At 39.0% G+C, this 18,900-nt stretch overlaps 2 protein-coding genes and 1 long non-coding RNA gene across 8 annotated transcripts; 1 reads left to right on the plus strand and 2 right to left on the minus strand.

Moving 5' to 3' along the window:
• The first annotated feature begins 4,673 nt into the window (after positions 1 to 4,673).
• LOC306893745 (uncharacterized protein) lies at positions 4,674 to 10,702 on the plus strand. 6 transcript variants are annotated; one of them, XM_079455768.1, is made up of 11 exons: positions 4,784 to 4,918; positions 5,057 to 5,099; positions 5,575 to 5,671; positions 6,044 to 6,167; positions 6,363 to 6,520; positions 6,630 to 6,686; positions 6,833 to 6,975; positions 7,174 to 7,339; positions 7,440 to 7,579; positions 7,689 to 7,851; positions 9,171 to 10,702. In XM_079455768.1, exons 3-11 carry the CDS (start codon positions 5,654 to 5,656, stop codon positions 9,234 to 9,236), a joined length of 1,035 nt encoding a protein of 344 aa, XP_079311894.1. In that variant the 5' UTR covers positions 4,784 to 4,918; positions 5,057 to 5,099; positions 5,575 to 5,653; the 3' UTR covers positions 9,237 to 10,702. The 6 variants fall into 6 exon arrangements, with proteins under 6 accessions (XP_079311891.1, XP_079311894.1, XP_079311892.1 ...); XM_079455766.1 differs by having other exon boundaries at positions 4,784 to 4,987; positions 5,057 to 5,114; positions 9,171 to 10,701; XM_079455767.1 differs by having other exon boundaries at positions 5,057 to 5,114; positions 9,171 to 10,701.
• On the minus strand, positions 7,149 to 9,972 carry LOC306893746. The gene is made up of 3 exons (XR_013786615.1): positions 9,789 to 9,972; positions 9,148 to 9,307; positions 7,149 to 7,856 (listed from the first exon to the last, which is right to left on the minus strand). It is a non-coding gene; the product is annotated as an uncharacterized lncRNA (long non-coding RNA).
• Positions 10,703 to 11,417: 715 nt separating the features above from the next.
• Positions 11,418 to 17,459, minus strand: nr1d1 (nuclear receptor subfamily 1, group d, member 1). The gene is made up of 8 exons (XM_079456309.1): positions 17,029 to 17,459; positions 14,224 to 14,523; positions 14,049 to 14,137; positions 13,787 to 13,931; positions 13,011 to 13,684; positions 12,724 to 12,909; positions 12,396 to 12,606; positions 11,418 to 12,290 (listed from the first exon to the last, which is right to left on the minus strand). The coding sequence occupies exons 1-8, from the start codon at positions 17,075 to 17,077 to the stop codon at positions 12,094 to 12,096; spliced, it is 1,851 nt and encodes a 616-aa protein (XP_079312435.1). The 5' UTR covers positions 17,078 to 17,459; the 3' UTR covers positions 11,418 to 12,093.
• Positions 17,460 to 18,900: the final 1,441 nt, after the last annotated feature.

Consider the following 18,900-nt stretch of genomic DNA (forward strand, 5'->3'; position numbering starts at 1 on the left):
TCTCACTGAACTTAGAACAGATTAGATAAAATGAAATTAAGAATAACAAAAAACCTACCTCAGGTATTGTTACCTCAGTATTCCTAATTTGTATTCATTTATTTTCTTTTTTTTTGCTTGCTGGTGTTTTATAAAAAGCTGATAGTCTTGAATATTTTATTTTTTTAAAGAAGAAATATTTTTAGTTTTTTTTTCCGTTTGCTTTTTCTCTTTTCTTTTCAGTATGCGTGTGCGAATGAGTGTTATACTGAGGGCTTTCCCTCATCTCGGCTCTAAATGACACCCGGGAAATCAAGGAATTTTTGTTTTCTGTCTTTGAGGATGGTGTTCCTGGGTGTCTTTACAGAGCTACACTTGAAATCTGGCCAATGGGAAATAGGAAAATGTACACCACCTGTCAGTGGCACATAAGGAACATTTCACACCACAGGTCTGACTTGTATGAAAAGTTTTTTTTGTCAAAGGCCTGACCATAGAGAGCTAAGAATGGTCTTAAATGAAGGACGCACATGAAGCCTTTCCTGACAAGTGCCATTGTATGTTCACCTGTGGTGTGATTATGTCGTTGTGCGCTAAAGGTTCACCATTTGACTCCACAAGCCAATGGCTAATTTGCTTGAAAGGGCTTATATGAGAGAACTAAATTGAACAGGATGTCAATCCCAAGGCACTGAATGTAAACATACATTTTTTTAATGGAGTCAACTTATTCCCCATTGTCCTGTGCGAGTGCGTTGTCTAATTTTAATGAGTTTAAGTGTTTAAACTTTCTTTGGGAAAGTGGTTAGGGTGTTTAAAAAAGGCAGAAAAAATGAAAAACACTCTATGGCCTCGGTCAAACTCGTTTTTTTAAGCTGACTCGGAACATAAGAGGTACCTTTCGAAAAACGGAAGCCAAAAAATGTAAACATTCACATCGCCAATTTACCTGTAAATAATGTGTTCAGTGGAACAATCCGGAACAGTTTTTGTATTTTTAGAATAAAATGCTACCTTGATTAAGGATGGTAAGATGTAGAGAACCGTTAAAGATGGATGGACACTGCCAGAATGCAGCCACATCTGGGTTTTCAACGCGTTCATACACTTTAACAGGTCACACAATCTTTGGGTTTTTTTAAGCTTCCTTTTTCGAACACTTAAGATTTGAACCTTTTACTGATTCAATGCTACTACCCTTCAGTCCGTGTCCTGATTCAGATTTCTGTCAGACACCACGACACGCTCGCACACTTTCACTCTGTTCAGACTGCAGCAGCCATTTTCTTTATTTTATTTACAGCAAGCTTTATTTGGACATGACATCTGGTTGTGAACTGTTTCATCAATATAAAAAATTACAAAAAAATGTAAGAGAATATTAACATAACGGCAGATCTCCAAGAACTAACATAATTGTGACAAAAAATGAAAAAGTAGATATGTTATATCATGTAATTGCATTTTTGTTTTGTTATGTTTTGGGTGTAAGGTTTAAGTGATGAGAGGGATTTATGGCCTGGACAGTTTTAATGGAGAGGCAGACATTCCTTCAAATTTTGCATTTTTTTTATTTGCTGGATGTTTTTTAACAGTTGAGATCCCCTTCCTTTTTTACTCCACGTTCTTTATTCCCTTTACACCATCACTGCCTTCATCCAATTATTATGATTTTTCTTAAATTGCATTGTTCTAAATCATGTCATTTCAGTTCTGGAGCAGAACGCCCTCTCTCACGCTGGCATTGTTTGTGACGGTTTTCTCTGTTCAGTTTAGTCGTTTGACGTTTCATTTCTTTTAGTTTTGATTTTATTTCTTTTTCTCACACAGTCTTTATTTAGTTCGGATAATAACTAGATTTCTCCTCCTTTATCAGAGTTCATTATGCACACACACCCTTATACTGCTATTAGTAGATTTGACATAATAACAAATAATACTTCTTCTAACACCTGTGCCAAACAGGGGCCAGGATTTTCTGGGAGCTACTTAAGACTGCACGCAGTTGGGACAGAAGCGGTGCTCATACGACTGCGCAGTTCCTCGAGTACTCTGAGATGGTCTCCCGTTTGGCACTTGTTCTTGGAAATGTTATCTCTCTTTTTTTCCCCCGCAGTCCTTTGCTGGTGTAGCAGGGCCTTCAACAAACAGTAGAACAGTTTTGTTAGCATACTTGAGCTTCGAAAAGAGACAGTATGTTGTATACTTATGCAATTCTGTGGCAAGCCAAGCGAAAGGCTTGTCGGACCGTGTTGGTTATGGACTGTCAAGTGTATGCTGAGAAGTCCACGAGGAGCATGCGATCACCCCGTTGTATTGCAGTGCAGAGATGTACATGTAGACTACAGATTGAACCTCAGCGTAGTTGGGTGTGATCGTAATTTTGACGTTGCATGCCACTGTTGTATCTCACCGTGCTAGTGTCTGGCCTCTCCTTAAGGAAAACATTTGGGTGCTACAAATACGACTCGAACCTCACATAACTAGTAACGCTACCTCAATATTTAGCCATAAGATTGTGTTTATCAACCAGACGAGAGCAAAAGTGCATGTTACATTAAATTTAATTTATTTTTAGCTTTTCGTTTCTTTTAGGGGTTTGGTTAGGATTTTACTACTTCAACTTAGAGTTGGGACTTCGATTAACAATCGACGGCTAACATTCGGGGAAGGGGGCGCAGGGCAGGAAATTAACGCGTGGTGTAACGGTTTGCTTAGTGTGAGAAGGAGAAGTATACTCGAGGGGTAATTGAGAAAATGGTCTTAAATGCATCCTGTGAACTTTCTTGCATATCATAAGATCTTTCCCAAATACTCTTACCCAGAATCCCCTTAAGTGGGGTGGACTATTAGGAAACATTTGGAAGAAACTGGCAGCATTTGTAGACTGAATGACGTGGCTTGTGTTAGATATTACGAAGGCACAAAACAATAGATGCCTATTTCAGCATCTCCATGTCCTTTCCCACCTTAATGGGACCACTCTACCTCCACGCCATGCAGCCTTGGCCTACCATTACTTGGACCTTAAGTACAACCCTTTCCCCTCTCGATCATGTTAGAAGCTGCCCTTTTCTGGCTGATCTTGAAAACATGTTTCACTGTGTCTTTTTTTGATGGTTGTGGCTAGGATGAGTGAAACTGGATTTAAATCGGCAATAAAACCGCACATTCTGCCCAGAGCTTCTACTAACATTCTGTCGTCCATCTGTTGTTCCCTTTTTATTAATTCACACCCTGATTCACAGGGCACAAAACCTGTAACCATGTATTTTACTTTTTTTTTTAAATCTACCTCTTAGAAAATTAGGACAGATCAAAAATGTAAAAAGGACACAAAAAATTCAATCATAGGAAAATATTTCAACAACTGGGTAGCAACATCTCCATATACTGTAGTGGATAGAAACCTTTTACTTCCAAAGATTATTTTCTCCAGTTGTTGTTGAAATTGTTCGGGAAGAATTTGGAAATGGAATAAATAGAATGTGAGAGGGGTAATAAAAAGAATTTCACTATCCGATTTCTTTTTTTATTATGATTAAACTGATTTTCATTTTTAACCTACAAATTCATCTTTTTATTTGATTTATATTTCTGATGGCTTTTAAAAGTGACATAGGATTGTATCTCTTATGTTTGCAATAGAATTTGCTGTCTTTCTCTGTGAACCACAACATAATAGTATCTTTTCAGGGCGCACAGAGCAGCATGATGTTAAAATCATTTTCAGTTTTATGGTAACGCTTTACAATAAGTTTCAGTTTGTTAGCAGTAGTTAATGATGAGGTGGCGATGGACAACGAATGCAGCGTTTATAGGTTAATGTTATTCGTTCTTGAAATGTGAAAATGTTTTAATATTTGTGGATATCAACATTAACAAGGATTAATACTTAATAAATGTACTATTTAGCGTTCTTACATGTTGTTTAGTTGCATTACCTAATGTTAACAAATTCAGCCTTATTGTACCAAGTGTTACCTTTTTTTTCATTTGACCTACGTAATGGTACAACAGGGGAGTGAAGGTCTGTTTAATAAGATAGGGCACATTTCAGGAGCTGAGAGAGGAAGGAGAACATTTATCAGACTACATTGTCCCTTCACCCTCCTTACTGCAGGTGCCACAGATATTATTGGGACTTTCAACTTCTGCCTGCCTGATTTTCTTTGCTTCTCATTCACAATTGTTTTAAACTTCTTGTAAAGAATACAGAGCATAGATATGAATGTGACAATAAAAGACGAGTAAAACGGAGCTTTATTTTGTCTGGATTGTATTTAGGTGGTCTCTGAATGTCTGGCTTTTTTATTTTAACAACAACATAAGTCTGAGATACTTTACAATGGAGGAAAATTACTTTAAATATGTTGCAAAGGAATTTAAATCGAAATGGCTAAATTGAGCAATTATGTTCTGTTATATAACTACGTTGACTGTTGTAAACAACTATCATTGCTCACAATATAATTGTTTAATTACATTGTTACATCTTTCAATTGTTTATGAACACCATTATTAAAATTTAATTTACATTTGCAGTAAATATGCCAAAATAAGCAACTGAAACATAACTTTACAACTCATCATGAGTGAAAATATGAATTATAAACAACGAATAATACAAATGTACTTATAAATAGTTAGCGCCTAATGTACAGTAATCTGTTTAAGGTTTCATCCCTATACAACAAGACTGGCGTCTCTGACGTACGCCAACGCTCTTGTTCATTGGTCAAAGTTTGGGCCAATCAGCAAAGAGCGGGAAAGGTTCAAAACAGAAATGGCGACGGAGAGAATCGAGGCGTAAGTATTCAACTATGAACGATTTTATAGGTTATATAAGGTTGAAAAGATATTTCAAGGTTATTCGTTACGCTTAAAATGCTGAAAAGGTTTTTCGTTGCACATAATTGTTCGTATGTTGACAAATAACGTAAGGCGGAAGCGTTTGCGCACACACTCAAATTTATCACGATAACCAGATGTCGTTATTTATACTTTGGTCAGTTTAACGTCTTTACATCAAGAAATACGACAGAACGGTTATAAAATATTGTATTTTGTGTTACAGTGGTAACAATAACGTTTCACAGCGATCTGGTGGATCATACCATGTTAATTCCAGCATTGTGGGTATATAATGTAATATATTGAATCATCTGTTTATAATTTATTATACCCCTACTAGATATCTTTATATGCTGGAGTTTTTCCATTTATAACAAAGAAAATAATGTGTTGTGGATGACAAAAAGGACACACGCTTTGAGAGATAACGTATGTTGGATTTCTGTGAATAAAAATGCACCAACCAGAAGACATAAGGAACAAAAAAAGGAAAATTTGTTCTCCAACAAATGGAGAAAATGCTCTTCATAGATCATGAAATAGTTTTAATTTCCATGCGCTTATTTATGAGGAAAATAGGCTGAATGTGGCACTTGCATGACTATGGAAAACCATGATGCTTCAGAAAGTTTAAGTGAGACCTCACATGGGTATATAAACCACCAAATATCTGTGCCAAAAGCCATTGGTAAAACTTGCCCATATACGATCTAATGGACGCTATTTGATCTTTGATTTCAGACTGATAGAAAGGACTGATCTTACCGTCATAAGGTCATGCAACACCACCGAACTGCAAGAAACGGGAGAGGGAGAAATTATGGCTCCTTATCTCATGGTAAAATTGTGTTTTGTAACTCGACGAGCTCATGCCAACAACTTAAACGGCTAATTCACAAACACACAATCTCTCAACATTTAGTCAAAACCTGAATTAAATTCTTTCATCTGTGGAACACAAAAGAAGACTTTTTGAAAATTGACAGTGAAAGTCAATCGGTGTCTGTTTTGTTTCGTTAACAACGTTCTTCAAAATGTCTTCTCTTGTGATTTTCGTAAGAAATTAAGTCATACAGGTTTGTAATGACACCAGGGTGAGTAAATTATGAAAAAACTAGCCCTTTAAAGAATCAGCTGTACAATCTGTACAGTCTATGTTTACTGAGTAAATACATTAATGAAGACTGCATCTGTCTGTCTGTTTCGCCAGGACTGCAGACGTAAACAGAAGCATATATTCCGTCAGCTGTGTGTAGCGGATGACATGATAAAGCTGCTTGCAGGTCTAGAGGCTGTGGACCAACTATTAAATGAGCCGTGTCCTCAAAACCCAGGTAATGCTCATAGGCTTTTATCTATTTTAACTGAGCAGCATTGTGTTAATGGTTTGAAATGTCAAGCTAGCATATTCTATAAATTGCTTTGGATAAAAGTGCTGAATACAAATGAGTGTGCAATGAAGGCATAGATTATTATTATTATGTATTTGTTGCAAAACGGTCCTTTGCTTTGACTGTGTCGTCATGTAGTGAATGATGCGCGTGCTGCATGGAAGGCTTTAAAAGCTGAATATCAGAACAGAGTTCAGGAGGTGGAGGAGCTGATCAGCACCTTTCAGCGCCGCATGGAGGAGCTTCAGGGTAAACGGCATAAACTGAAGACTCTATTGTCCACACTGCAGAAAAAGGTACACGGAATAACATATTTATGCAATTAATAATGTATTGTGAATGATGTCATTTACACATTTTCATGCCATATGCTGTTTTTATATGGAGATTAATATTATTTTATAGAAGGAGGAGTGTAAAGACAAAGAGAGAATCGCAGCTAAACGAAATCAGAGAGCTGAGGTAAGATGTCCAATCACTTCAGATGTTACTCTGCTTTGGCCAGTCTTCTCCAAAAACCTCCACCTTTATTAACTAAGAGATGTGAGAACAGCTGTGGAACAAATCGATCTGATGGCTGAATTTTCATTGATTGTTCTTACACACAGAAACAAATCAACTTTCAGCTGGAGGATTCCTTACAAGCAGCTCTGAATGCCTTGAATGCGTGTGATCTGCGTCTGTCTAATCTCCAGGATGAAGTTAATAAGCAGCAGGAGCGTATTAGTGAATGGACATTACTGAAGGACGGGTAAGTCTCTATACAAAGTACATGTATTTTTTTAAAGATCTGCTTTGGTACAGTTGGTTAATTTATTTAGACATGATCAATGTGTCGTTTAAGCACTTTTTATTAGTGCTCTAGAAATAATGCAAGGTTCTGCAGAAAGTGTGTTTTCACATCACAATAAATATCCCTCTTTTGTCCATCTGTTTATTTATCTCACAGTTTACAGTTGTTGGTCAGAGGGACGCAGAGAAATATGCAGTACAGGCTGTTGTCAGTCAGACCCTCGGAGATGTGCCTGGAGCTCCTGCCACGTGCTACTGAGAAATCACTTGAACCACTGCGTGTCTCCATCACCATGACAACCAACGACCATTTCCATCTTCAGGTATTGTGTTCCAGCGTGTATACAAGCACACCCATACAGATTGATATATAAATATATATGTGTTTTTTACTGTTTCTTTCTCTTTGTCTACATCTGTAAGGTGTTTCAGGGAACTGCTGGCCTTGTAGAAGAGGCGACAGAAGGTCAACTCAGACAAGTGAGTGCTGCTTTGGTGGAGGTGATGGAGCGGTACATTAGTCAAGGAGAGATGCTTTCGGAGATTCAGGCTCTGCACTCAAGGTACATGGTCTAAAAATAAGCAGTTAGAAACATATAACTTCGATTTGAAGCTTTAAAGTAAAAATACTTTTACAAATGTGACTTGAAATTGAGATATTTGTCCACTCAGGTTTGCAATTGATTGGTGTCCGGCTGAAAGGCTTCTCATCTTTCTGAAGACTGCGACCACAGTGTGTCACCTGAGGGTCGGGGAGAGTTACCCATCACATGGCCGAGCTACTCTGCTTTCTGTGAGAAAAGATGGCAATCTGCTTGATATCGCCAGTCTGCAGGTGAGCTGTTTTAGAATCAGAAAGAGCTGATTCTTAACACGCAAAAGTTTTATTTACTTTTTATTTTCGTCCAGTGCAGACATCCATATACAACAGCAGTGAATAAAATAGTAGGGCTGTCAACCGATTATTGGTGACTAATCGTTTGCCAAATAAAAGTTTTTGTTTACAAAATATCTGTGTGTATTCTGTGGATTATAATTGTATATATAAAGACATTCACATACATGTATATTTTAATATACACATTTTAATGTTTATATTAGGGCTGTCAAGATTAACTGCATCCAGAATAAAAGTTTGTGCTTATATAATATATGTCTGCATATTAATTTTTGATTAATATCCACATACATGTATTCAAATTTAGGAAATATTTACATATATAAATAAATGGTTATTAATTTTAATATTTGTCTAAAATATATGCGCGTGTAAATAGAGATATATTATGTAAACACAAACTTTTATTCTGGATGTGATCACTCGTTTGACAGCACTAGTTTATATTGAAATATAAATATTTAATATATCAATATCAGTTTTTTTCCTAAAATGATACATGCATCTATCTATGTGTGTGTGTGTGTGTATATATATATATATATCTCATTACAATTTTTCTAGATGTCAAACAAAAATATAGCAGTAACCATTTGCTGGACTGATGAATTTGTCTTTGTCTGTTATCATTTACTCACCCTCTTCTCATTTTAAACTTCTATGACTTTCTTTCATCAACAGAACGGAAAAGAAGATATTTTAAAGAATGCTGGTAACTGAACACCATTGGCCCCCATTCACTTCTATTGTATGGACACAAAACCAATGCAAGTAAATGGGGGCCAATTAACAACATTCTTCAAAATATCGTCTTTTGTGTTCTGCTGAAGGAAGAAAGCCATTCAGGTATGAAATAAGAAGAGGGTGAGTAAATTATGCCAAAGTTAAAATTTTGGGGTGAACTATCACTTTAATATATTGTTGTCCCAAACCATTGAATGCAATTACTGCTTTTTTGTATACACAATTTATAAATGATCTGCACATAGCGGTCGAAAAGCATAAATTCATACTTATGTATTAGTGAAATGTGTGTTAATAGACTTTTGATAGTCTATTGTATACACAAACCGAGTAAGATTGAAATTGTTGTGAAATTAAACTTTGATGCTCCTAATGGTATACTTAGATTGAGACCTGTCTGGATTTCACAGACAGGGCCACTTATTTAATTTCAGTATTGATCGAAACAACCCTTTAGTTCCCAGACCACCCATGATTTTTGCCGTTTACATTTGCTCTCTTGCTGTTTACAGCCACCAGAGAAACATCCGGTCCTGACTCAGTGGCTTGAGTTTCTCTCTTCCAATCCCAACATCTGATGTCACTGATTACTCCTAGTCAAACCCACAGTCAGGGAGGAAAACCAGGAGTGCCTGCCAATGAGTCACACCTGAGTCAGAGAGGATTACACATTAAGCATCTGTACTCTACAGTTGTGTTCTTTATTTATATGTGTATGTTTGTAGTTTGCCTTTGTTAATGTTGTGCCGTCTCTCAGAAAGGAAATACATTCAGATTTACTGTAGGAAAAATCTGAGCCGATTAGTATTTTAATTAGTGTTTTCTGTCTTTAATTGCCAGCAAACATTTTAGTCAGTAATTACACATACAAATGTATAAATATTGAACTACCCAAGTAAATAAATGTCTATCGAATGATAAATACATGTACAGTAAAGTTCTCCTTATCCTCACTAGATGGCAGCACCTGTGAGTTTCCTCACGTGTACATTGTTGCATCCACTACAGTCTGATGTAACAGGTTAGGTAACAAGATAAAATGTGTCTGGAGCACCAAGCTAATTCTTATGCAGCCCAGAGATTAATCCTTCTTTTAAACTACAAAACAGACCTGTCAAAGTCATTTTCACCTGTTAGATGTGTAGCGTTTCTCCTCAGACATGAACAGATCCTATCAGGTTGATTCATGTTCACCTTAAACGCCAAACTAGTTATTACAAAAGCTCAAATTCCCTTTAATTTTTTCTACCCATGGTCAGGTTGACATACTCTACTTGGCTCTTGGAACATGACTGCATGTATCAGCCCTCTAGCACAGCACAACAAGAGCTGTTTTGTTATTGGCCAGAAAGGATGTGAGGGTTGTTCTGGATCCGACCAATGGGGAGATGTGAAACTGATTATGAGGGCACAATGACCCAGTTCTAAGTCCATGTGTTTGGAGGGTATATTCTCAACGTATCTGTAATGAAATGCTGTTACTTGAACATTTACTTTATAGATCAGATTCCGTATCCCTCAGTTTATCCTTTAAAACAGGTTAAATGTTGATAACAAGACAAAAGAAAAGAAAGCTTAGAGTGTACAGCACCGTTATTGAATTGAACAATGTCTTCTGTCTTTCCTGTTCTAGACCCGTTTAAGTGGTCAGTTTATCAATTTTCTCAAGCTAACGTGATAGATGTTAAATTACAATGTGCTATATGTTTTTCATGTCTTTCATCTTGTAGTGTTCTGCATCATCGTGTGTATTTACAGCTGTGGAAAAATATTAAGAGACCATTCCACATTTAATCATCATTTCTAGATGTATTGTGATCATTCCAGTCCGGTGTCTGTTGAATTTTTTAAAGTCATCCAACAGCAACGTGAAAGACTGACAGCATGACAAGACACATGAAACTGTGATATAAATCCGGGTTATCACATAAAAAATCGTATTTGAACTTTTCCTAAATACTTATATAAGTGTCCTATTGCTTAAAAGTAAACATTTTCTGTGCAGTATCTGAGGTCTAAAAAAATAAAGAGCATCTTTTGTTTTTCCAGTTTTCATTTTCTGCAAATAAATGCAAATATAAACTATATTACAATTAAAAAATTTGGTAGAAACATTTCTTAGAAGTTCACAGAAATAAACGGAGTTTATAATTTTACCTAAACACATAAATGGTAAATAAATTCTGAAAACAGAAAATAATTTTTAAACTGACAGCTTTTGTTATGTTTTCTACTTAGATTTTTGTCGTCTTAGCCATTTTATACAATCTATAGTTGGTACAGTCATGACTTTGCAGCCTTGTATATTCTTATATGTATGTTATTTATAACAGGAAAGCTTATAGATATGGATTAGCATAGATGATTATACAGCCATAGACAGCATACCTACTTCACCCCAAATGAAAATACTCTATTATCATCATTTAGACCTGTATGACATTCTTTCTTCTGCAGAACACAAAAGAAGATACTTTGAAGAATGTTGATAACAAAAAAAACGTTGGTCCCAATTTACTTTCATGGTTTTGTGTCCATACAATAGAAGTGAAGGGGAATTTTTGGTTTTCCAACATCCTTCAAAATATCTTCTGAAGAAAAAAGAATGTCATTCAGGTTTGAAATGACAAGAAGGTGAGTAAATGATGGCATTTGGGTGAACTGATCACACAAATAACACGTTTTAAATAAACTAAGATTTATTCAAAACAAACGTGTTTCTTTCCAGGTATCTTGAAAAAAAGACAACACACCACACAACCGTTTCATAAAATGCTTTTATGATTTTAATGACATCTTGAAATGCATGTCTGGATGTTGTCCTAGAATTTGCATACACTCTACTTTTGTGTCCATATACTGTATATATAATTTGCATTGAGCATGTGAACTTTACAAAAAATATATATTATACACTGTGAAACATTTAAAATATGTATATAATATTTACATTTATTTACAGATAGGGAATATGTGTAGGCTAATCTTTTATACAGCTTTACTCCAGTAAAATGATCCTTATTCTGTAAATGTGGGTGCAGCAGGAACCCAGGCCTGACGGGTTATGAGGACACATTCTGCGGCTTGTGTCTTCTGTCTCCTGTCTGGAACTGGCCTGGAGATCCTTGCAAGAATCATTTTGCACTTGTTCCCTGTGGCTTCCCCTGTCTGACCAAGGGTCCCATATATACACAGTTTCTTAAGTCCAAATTTGAGTTCTCGCCCTCTGGGATAGAGGGTTAAAGCAATTCCAACTTTTCAATAAGCTTGCCGCCCATTTCAAGTAAATGTCCAATATTGTCTATCTGGCCATGCATGCTAGTAACTGGCTATAAAAGCCGTTTACACTCAGATATATGATCGAGTGTTTTAACGTCCAAAGGCATCAGTTTGTTTTCTCTTGGTTCCCTTTCTGTCTTTCAGCCATCTGTGACCTCACGCGTCAATGCGGAATGAAAGCAGCTTCTCAGAATGCATGTTGTTCAGCGTGCGCAGGTCTGGAAGCTTGAGCAGCAGCTTGGTGAATCGGGAGGTGTCGACAGGTCCGACCTTGCTGACGAGGGTTCGAAGAGCCCGGATGAGACTTTCCTGGAGGATCTCTACTGAATTCACGTTTTCAATTCCAGACCGATCTGAAGGAGAAAAACCACACATGAGAGTGAATTACAAAACAGTAATATCACTCGATCGGCAAAAAATGTCAATCATCAAGTTATTGATGCTTATATAGGACTCACCAGCAGACACCAGCACCACAGCAGTGAAGAGCCCCAGTTCTTCTGGTGACAGCTCTAATGCGTTGAGTTTTTCACTGAAGTCAAACATGGTGCCTAAAAGATTGCCCATGCCCATGCTTTTCAAAGCCTCCAGGCTGTAGGTGGCACCAGAAATGAATGTTACAGTCTTTTCTTTTACGTTGAACAGAGAGGAGAAGCGTACCATGAGGACCTGCAGGAGGCATTAGATGATTGTTAATCCAACATAACACAACAAGGTAAGAGAATATAAATGTTAATTCAATGTAAAAAGTTACTTTCAACATTCAAGTGTTTAAAAATGACTCACCTCAAACGTCCCAGCTTTCAGCAAAGTGACCTGGTCATTCTGGGATAATGTGCTAAATCCCGGGATGTGTTTGGCAAACTCCACCACTTCCCGCACAGCCGGTGTGAAGCTAAGAGAGAAGTCTTCCCAAATTTCCTGGGGTGTTTTGTTGGGGTCCGAGTAAGGATGCATGTTCATAGGACAAGCCTGTAGAAATCAAGTCGGATAACGTTCAGACATCACTTTCTCAAGCTCAGTTAAAAAATATATTCATTAAAAATTGCTCTATCCAAACATAATTGTCTTACCAGCAGAATCTCTTTGCGTTTCTTCCACGGACAGTTGTGTCCCTGTGAGCTGCTGTTCATCTCTTGGTGAACCCCGTAGAAATGACTGTTGTTATTGTGCATCATTCCGGACCCTGAGGAGGCCTGGAAATGTTGCCCGTTTTCTAGTGGTGCCTCAAAGTTGTTATGATGATGGTTGACATTATTGTCATGGTGGTAGATTGTGTTTTGGCCATTGAGGTGATAACCAGCCGTGCAGCGATTGTTGCTTCGGTTGTCCATATGAGGCAGCAGTGTCGAACCTAACTTATCATGGGCGTAGACGAAGGTCTCCCGATGTGCCCTGGTTATGGCGGTGATGGTTTTTTCGACTCCCGGACTGGAGCACAGCGGTGGAGAAGAGGAGACCGGTGGGGGACACTGAGCTGAATGTGCCGACGTCGAGTCCGCGGGGGAGGGAGATGGTGCTATGGGCACCGCAGGGGGCTGGGGTGCCACAGTAAGACCCGAGCACGGAGACGTGGAAGAAGAGGAAGTAGATGGGGAAGAAGACGACGAAGATGGGGTGTTGGATGTGATGCTGGCCATCTGGAATTCATTCTGCAATTGGTTGTTCACCATGTTGTTCATGGCATTCTGCATCTCGGCAAGCATCCGCTGCTTCTCGCGCTTTGGGATGCGGCCGAAACGAACAGCTGGGGATTCGAAAAGGAGAGAAAAGGTCACAAAATGTATGATGTATTTTCATTGTATGCCAATGAAACTGTACTTCGTGCTTGGTTGCACAAGATGCTCACCGTCACGGGACATGCCCACAGATAGACACTTTTTAAAGCGGCACTGCTGACACCTGTTCCGGTTGATCCTCATAATTGTACAAGTTTCATTTTTCAGGCACTTCTTGTACTGGATGTTCTGCTGGATGCTGCGTCGAAAGAAACCCTGTGGATCGCAGATAAAATATATGTTACTCTATACATGTACACGTTATATATATATATATATATAACCTGTATGTGTGTGCGCGTGCGTGTCTGTGTGTGCGTGCAACTATCTCACCTTGCATCCCTCACAGGCATGGACACCATAATGAAATCCAGAAGCCACATCTCCACACACTTTACACAGCAACACCATTCCATTCAGTTCTGAGTCGAGAGAAAACCAGACATTAATATTATATACTCTCTGATTTATGCTACTATAAAGATCGTGCAATATTCTTAATGCTTACTTGTAAGCGTGGCAACTGATTTGTTGGGAGAGTTGCGTGCATTTCTGCCATCATCACGGCGTCTCGGAGATCCGCCGGAACACGAGGAGCTCCCATCCTCACCCGATCCTGAACTTGAGCTGCCGCTGGTGTACATGCGCGAAAAATCGTGGGATCCATTGGGAGATGGTGGGAACGATGAGCCGAAACAAGGCTGTGTGAAGGACTGCAGGCTGCTGTTGGAATTGTCACTGTACATGGACACGGGGCTGGTGCGGTTGGGAGAGCCTCCGCACGATCCGATGTACGATATTACCCCACCTAGTGATGGAAAGAGAAGCACGTGTTTACAAAAGGCTTAGAGAAACTTTACATAACATTAACATGACTCCTAGCCGCGCTTGCACTGTGGGAACGCTCACTCGTAAAAAGTAAGAGAAGGAGGCCCACCGAGCGGGAGCTGGGAATGTTCTCAAATATTTTTGGCCTTCCTAAAACAGAGCGTATTATGATGTTTCCACAAATACTTCTCTCGGTTACACAAGGAGTTTCAGTAAAACACAAGGGGCCGTAGTAACGCGGAGGCTGAGAGAACCTGTATGGGTGGAGCAGGCAGAACTTTCTAGGAATTGTTTTTCCTTTGCTGTAAATGGCACAGGGACATAAAAAGTTAAAGCAGCCGCTCCTTTTATTTCCTGAGCGAGTTCCTGAGGAGGTTAATGACAGTAGAAAGCCATGTGAGCATGTGGCAATCCGTCTTATTTACACAACTCTGCTTTAATTCTGCATACCGTAGCACATGCCTAAACATGTGTGTTGACTGTTTGGTTTGTGTTATTTGGATCTTGCTCTTTGGCCTTTGCTCAAATCAGATACCAATAGTCAACTTTGCCCTTGAGGAACTATACAATGAGTTTACACTTTGACCACGTAAGCTGTTTATGGGTATCCACTGCTGTTTATTATTTATATATTATGTTCCTCTCGTTATTTCTGTACACCTACAAAACGGGGTGTGTTCCTGTAGTTGAATTGGTAACGCATTGCACTAGAAATGCAAAGGTCATGGGTTTGATAACGCCAGGGCACACACGTAAGCCTACCGATGAAAGAAATGTTTAGATTGATATGATCAGGCTTAAAAAGCTATTCTTACATTTGATCTTTCGTTGTTCATTCAAACTAACACCGCACGGCAACAATAATGTTATGTCAATAATGTTTGAGAAATGTAAATGTATATCATTTAAACGCCAGGAGCAAGTCGGTCGATTCATTTACATTAGTGCTGTACACTTACACAAAAAGTCAGAAAGTCAATGTGTCAGGAAAGCCAATGTGGGGCAACAGGGGCGAAACACCCGTAGGGCGTTACATTCGTCAAACTTTTATTCGCAGGAACAAAAGATCACCAGCAAATCGCATCACGCAAGGCTCCTCACTAATAGTTTTTTATTTAAACGCTTCCCTGGCATCGATGAATGAACACCGTGTCGAAGGAAATCGTGTGTAAGCGTAACAGGGCGCGTGTGGGGTGTTCCAGTATATCATCGGGGAGGCACGCCTCCCCCCGTGCACCACTCGCGCTGCTTTTGACACGCCCGGTTTAGAAAAAACATTCTCAACCTCGCCCACTCGTCACCTTTACAGTCTGTAATAATAATAAAAAGCCGTAAATATTTAGCTAGTGTTCAATATAACTATCTCTAAAGCAGGAACAATAAACAGCGAGTTCGGAGGTCACAGTTACTGTATTGTACAGTACTGGTTATATCCCGGAAGAGACTAATTGCATTAATAATGTGCAGTGACGGACCAAAATGGTCAATCCAACAAATGTATCAACGATGAGCAAACGTGTCTTCTATAGCTCTTAAATGAATGTTTGAAAAAAAAATTAAAATAACATGTTTGATATTATATATAGGCCTAACATGCTGGGTTTGGGGTGTTTTGTGACGCTGCACATATAAAAACTGTTGCGTTAAAGTGGATCAACTCATGTCCTACTTTTGAAGCGAACACGGGTTAACGTGACGTCCAGCCCCCCTTCTCAACACTCGGTCCAATCACATCGCGCACATGGCCCAGCCTGCCGCGTCACACACGGGTTCGCGTTGGGAGGGCGGACGCATCGCGAGGCGGAATTATGTAATGAGCGCCTGCGCTTGCCAATGCATGTAGGCGGAGAGCAGAGAATGAAAACAAAAAGCACATGGCTAGACACGGCGGTCCATGTGAATCTGCTAGGATCTGCGACTCTCGACTGCATCGCAGGGATGTCCGTACACCTGACTTTGTAGTTATGACCTAGTTCCCCGAAATACACGGGGACGTTGTTTCTTAACCCGTGATGTCGGTGTCTTCGTTTGATATTTACTTTCTAACATCTATATCGCGATAAATGTTATATGACATTTCAGATTAAGTACAGATTAACGCCTTTCCAAGCCGTCGGGGTCATCATGCATATGTATTGAAGTATTTACAAATATTCTGTTCATCATTGCAAAACCGTATTTTGCGCGCATGCGCTCGTTAAAATAGATGTTTATGGGATTTATATTCTTGGGTAATACGCAACATCTCATTCATTAATGTTTACAATAAGTGTGGCAAGTTAACCAAGAGATACATATAATGTTACACGATAAATGACATCGACGATACCTTTTTAATCTGTTTGTCCAAAAATGTAGTTGCGCGTAATGCAAAAACACATTCGACATCATAACGCAGTTGACACAGATCAAGCAGAGACGCGCAACATATCAAAAGCCGTTTAGTTAAATATCACTGTTTCTAAAAGCAAACCAAAAGTCTTACCTGTGTTCGAGTCTACCGCTGTAGTCATATTGAGCCCCAGTAGAGTCATGCAAGTGTAGACGGAATAATCTTAGCGGCAACACTGGAGAATCTCTCTAGATGCTCTTCTGTTTTCTTTTAGATCAGAGAAAAGAGAACGAAAGCTGCGCTAGGAAGCAGCTCACAGCTTCACATTAAAGTGTCAAGGAGACGTGCTTCATTCAATTATAGTGTATCATACGCCAGCGCGCGTGTCGTGTCACTCGTCCAATCGGTTTCGCTCTCGCTCTGAACTCTTCTGTCAAGTCGGCCCGGTTTTGCTTGGACTGCCTCGTTTCAAGGTACAGGATGAGATGAGCGCAGGCGCACCGGATTCACTGCTGCTGCACGAGGCTCGAAATGTGTCCATGTGACCCGAGCTAGATCCTCGTGCCCCAGTGACACAGTTTCTCCCAAACACATTTTCAGGACCAATTTAAAGGTTCCCGCGCACGTGGCTGTCTCGTGTAGTTTACGTTTAAAAGTTTTTAGGGTGCCTGGCAAACCATGTTTGTTTCTTGTGTATAATGCGTAAGTGTTTTGGAAAGAGGAAAGTTTTGAGTCAGGTTTGTAAATACAAATCAGAGAATGATAAAAAAACAGTTGTAAGTGTTTGTAAGGAAGATACTTATTGTAACTATCCATCATTTGGGCAAAATATTAGATAACCTATATCGCCTAAAAAATGCATAGATGATGCTTTTGTTGTTCTCTTTAAAAGCTTTTAATACCCGACGTGACAAAGAAATGAGTGCAATTAAATGTAATTGAATGTGTAGTCAGGCTGACTCACTTACTCATGAAATAATATTTTGTCTCGAATAAAACCACCTTAAATTAAAAACTAGTTTTAAGTCGTTTGAAAAACAACAACACAATTTTACATTATGCAAGACATCACGTGCCACTATAACTTATTTTTAATGCCATATAGCACTGACCACGTCTGAAAATATGAGAAAGCAATAAGGTATAGTATGTTTTTCTCAAAAACGATCACACAAACATAAATAATCACAGAATAAGTTTATTTATAACAACACAGCACTGAAATATGAATTCTGAACGGTTATTATGCCACCCAGTCTCCTCTCTGAGTTAATTAATATTGTATCGTTCAACCATTCTAAAAAATGTACAAAGTCGACATCTTTAATATCTTATCTTTTGATGTTTTTTTACAATTTCCTCTCCTTTTCAGCACACCGTCGGTTCAACCCCAAATTCACTTTTCACTGTGCACGTACCCCAGAAGGAAAGACCATCTTTAGAGGACCATTATTTTCTTTTCGGGCTCAGGCTGAGCCGTAGGCTGCTGAAAAAAAGACCATCTTACAGCGTCATGTGTATATGAAGCACAACAGTAACATCACTTACCCAAACCACAACCACGCTTGTTGAAATCACGTGAATCACTCGGGCGCCTTACTGCAGGTACGATTTATTACTCTCACCTGCACAACAACAGTGCGTGATAATGCACGTGACCGCGCTACGAGTCTCTCTTGAAAACAAACATGCATGATTTCGTGGTGTTGGCAAATAGCCGTTTCCTCCAAGTGTTTTGAATGGACCACGCCTGTTTGCGCTATTTTCTGACAATCGCTTCCGACACGTTTCTTAAGCGAATGCATCTTGTTTACACTGTCAAGGTCACAGTGCAATATTAATAACAGTGCCTCAGGATAAGCGAGGCAGATATCGTCACGTTTCATAATCACTTGAGTGGATTTAAAACTGCGCGCAACTCGACACTGGCGACTTGTAGCAAAGGCAGCGTGTGCACGACTGTATTTGTAACATCCCTGGATTGTCACATGCAGATCCAAGCACTGAAAGCAGTGCCCGATCTTT

The sequence above is a fragment of the Barbatula barbatula genome (genome assembly GCF_947034865.1).
Source record: "Barbatula barbatula genome assembly, chromosome: 5".
Classification (NCBI taxonomy): Eukaryota; Metazoa; Chordata; class Actinopteri; order Cypriniformes; family Nemacheilidae; genus Barbatula; species Barbatula barbatula.

What these genes read in the sequence shown, in the direction of transcription:
- LOC306893745 (XM_079455764.1), top strand. Translation starts at nt 5,431, where the DNA reads ATGACTATGGAAAACCATGATGCTTCAGAAAGTTTAAGTGAGACCTCA. An exon ending in TTAAGTGAGACCTCACATGG is followed by an intron (nt 5,484 to 5,574) that starts GTATATAAACCA and finishes CTTTGATTTCAG; the next exon opens with ACTGATAGAAAGGACTGATC. An exon ending in ATTCAGGCTCTGCACTCAAG is followed by an intron (nt 7,580 to 7,688) that starts GTACATGGTCTA and finishes TTGTCCACTCAG; the next exon opens with GTTTGCAATTGATTGGTGTC.
- nr1d1 (XM_079456309.1), bottom strand. Translation starts at nt 17,077, where the DNA reads ATGACTCTACTGGGGCTCAATATGACTACAGCGGTAGACTCGAACACA. An exon ending in TGAAAGCTGGGACGTTTGAG is followed by an intron (nt 12,607 to 12,723) that starts GTGAGTCATTTT and finishes TGCCTCCTGCAG; the next exon opens with GTCCTCATGGTACGCTTCTC. An exon ending in TGTGGTGCTGGTGTCTGCTG is followed by an intron (nt 12,291 to 12,395) that starts GTGAGTCCTATA and finishes TTTCTCCTTCAG; the next exon opens with ATCGGTCTGGAATTGAAAAC.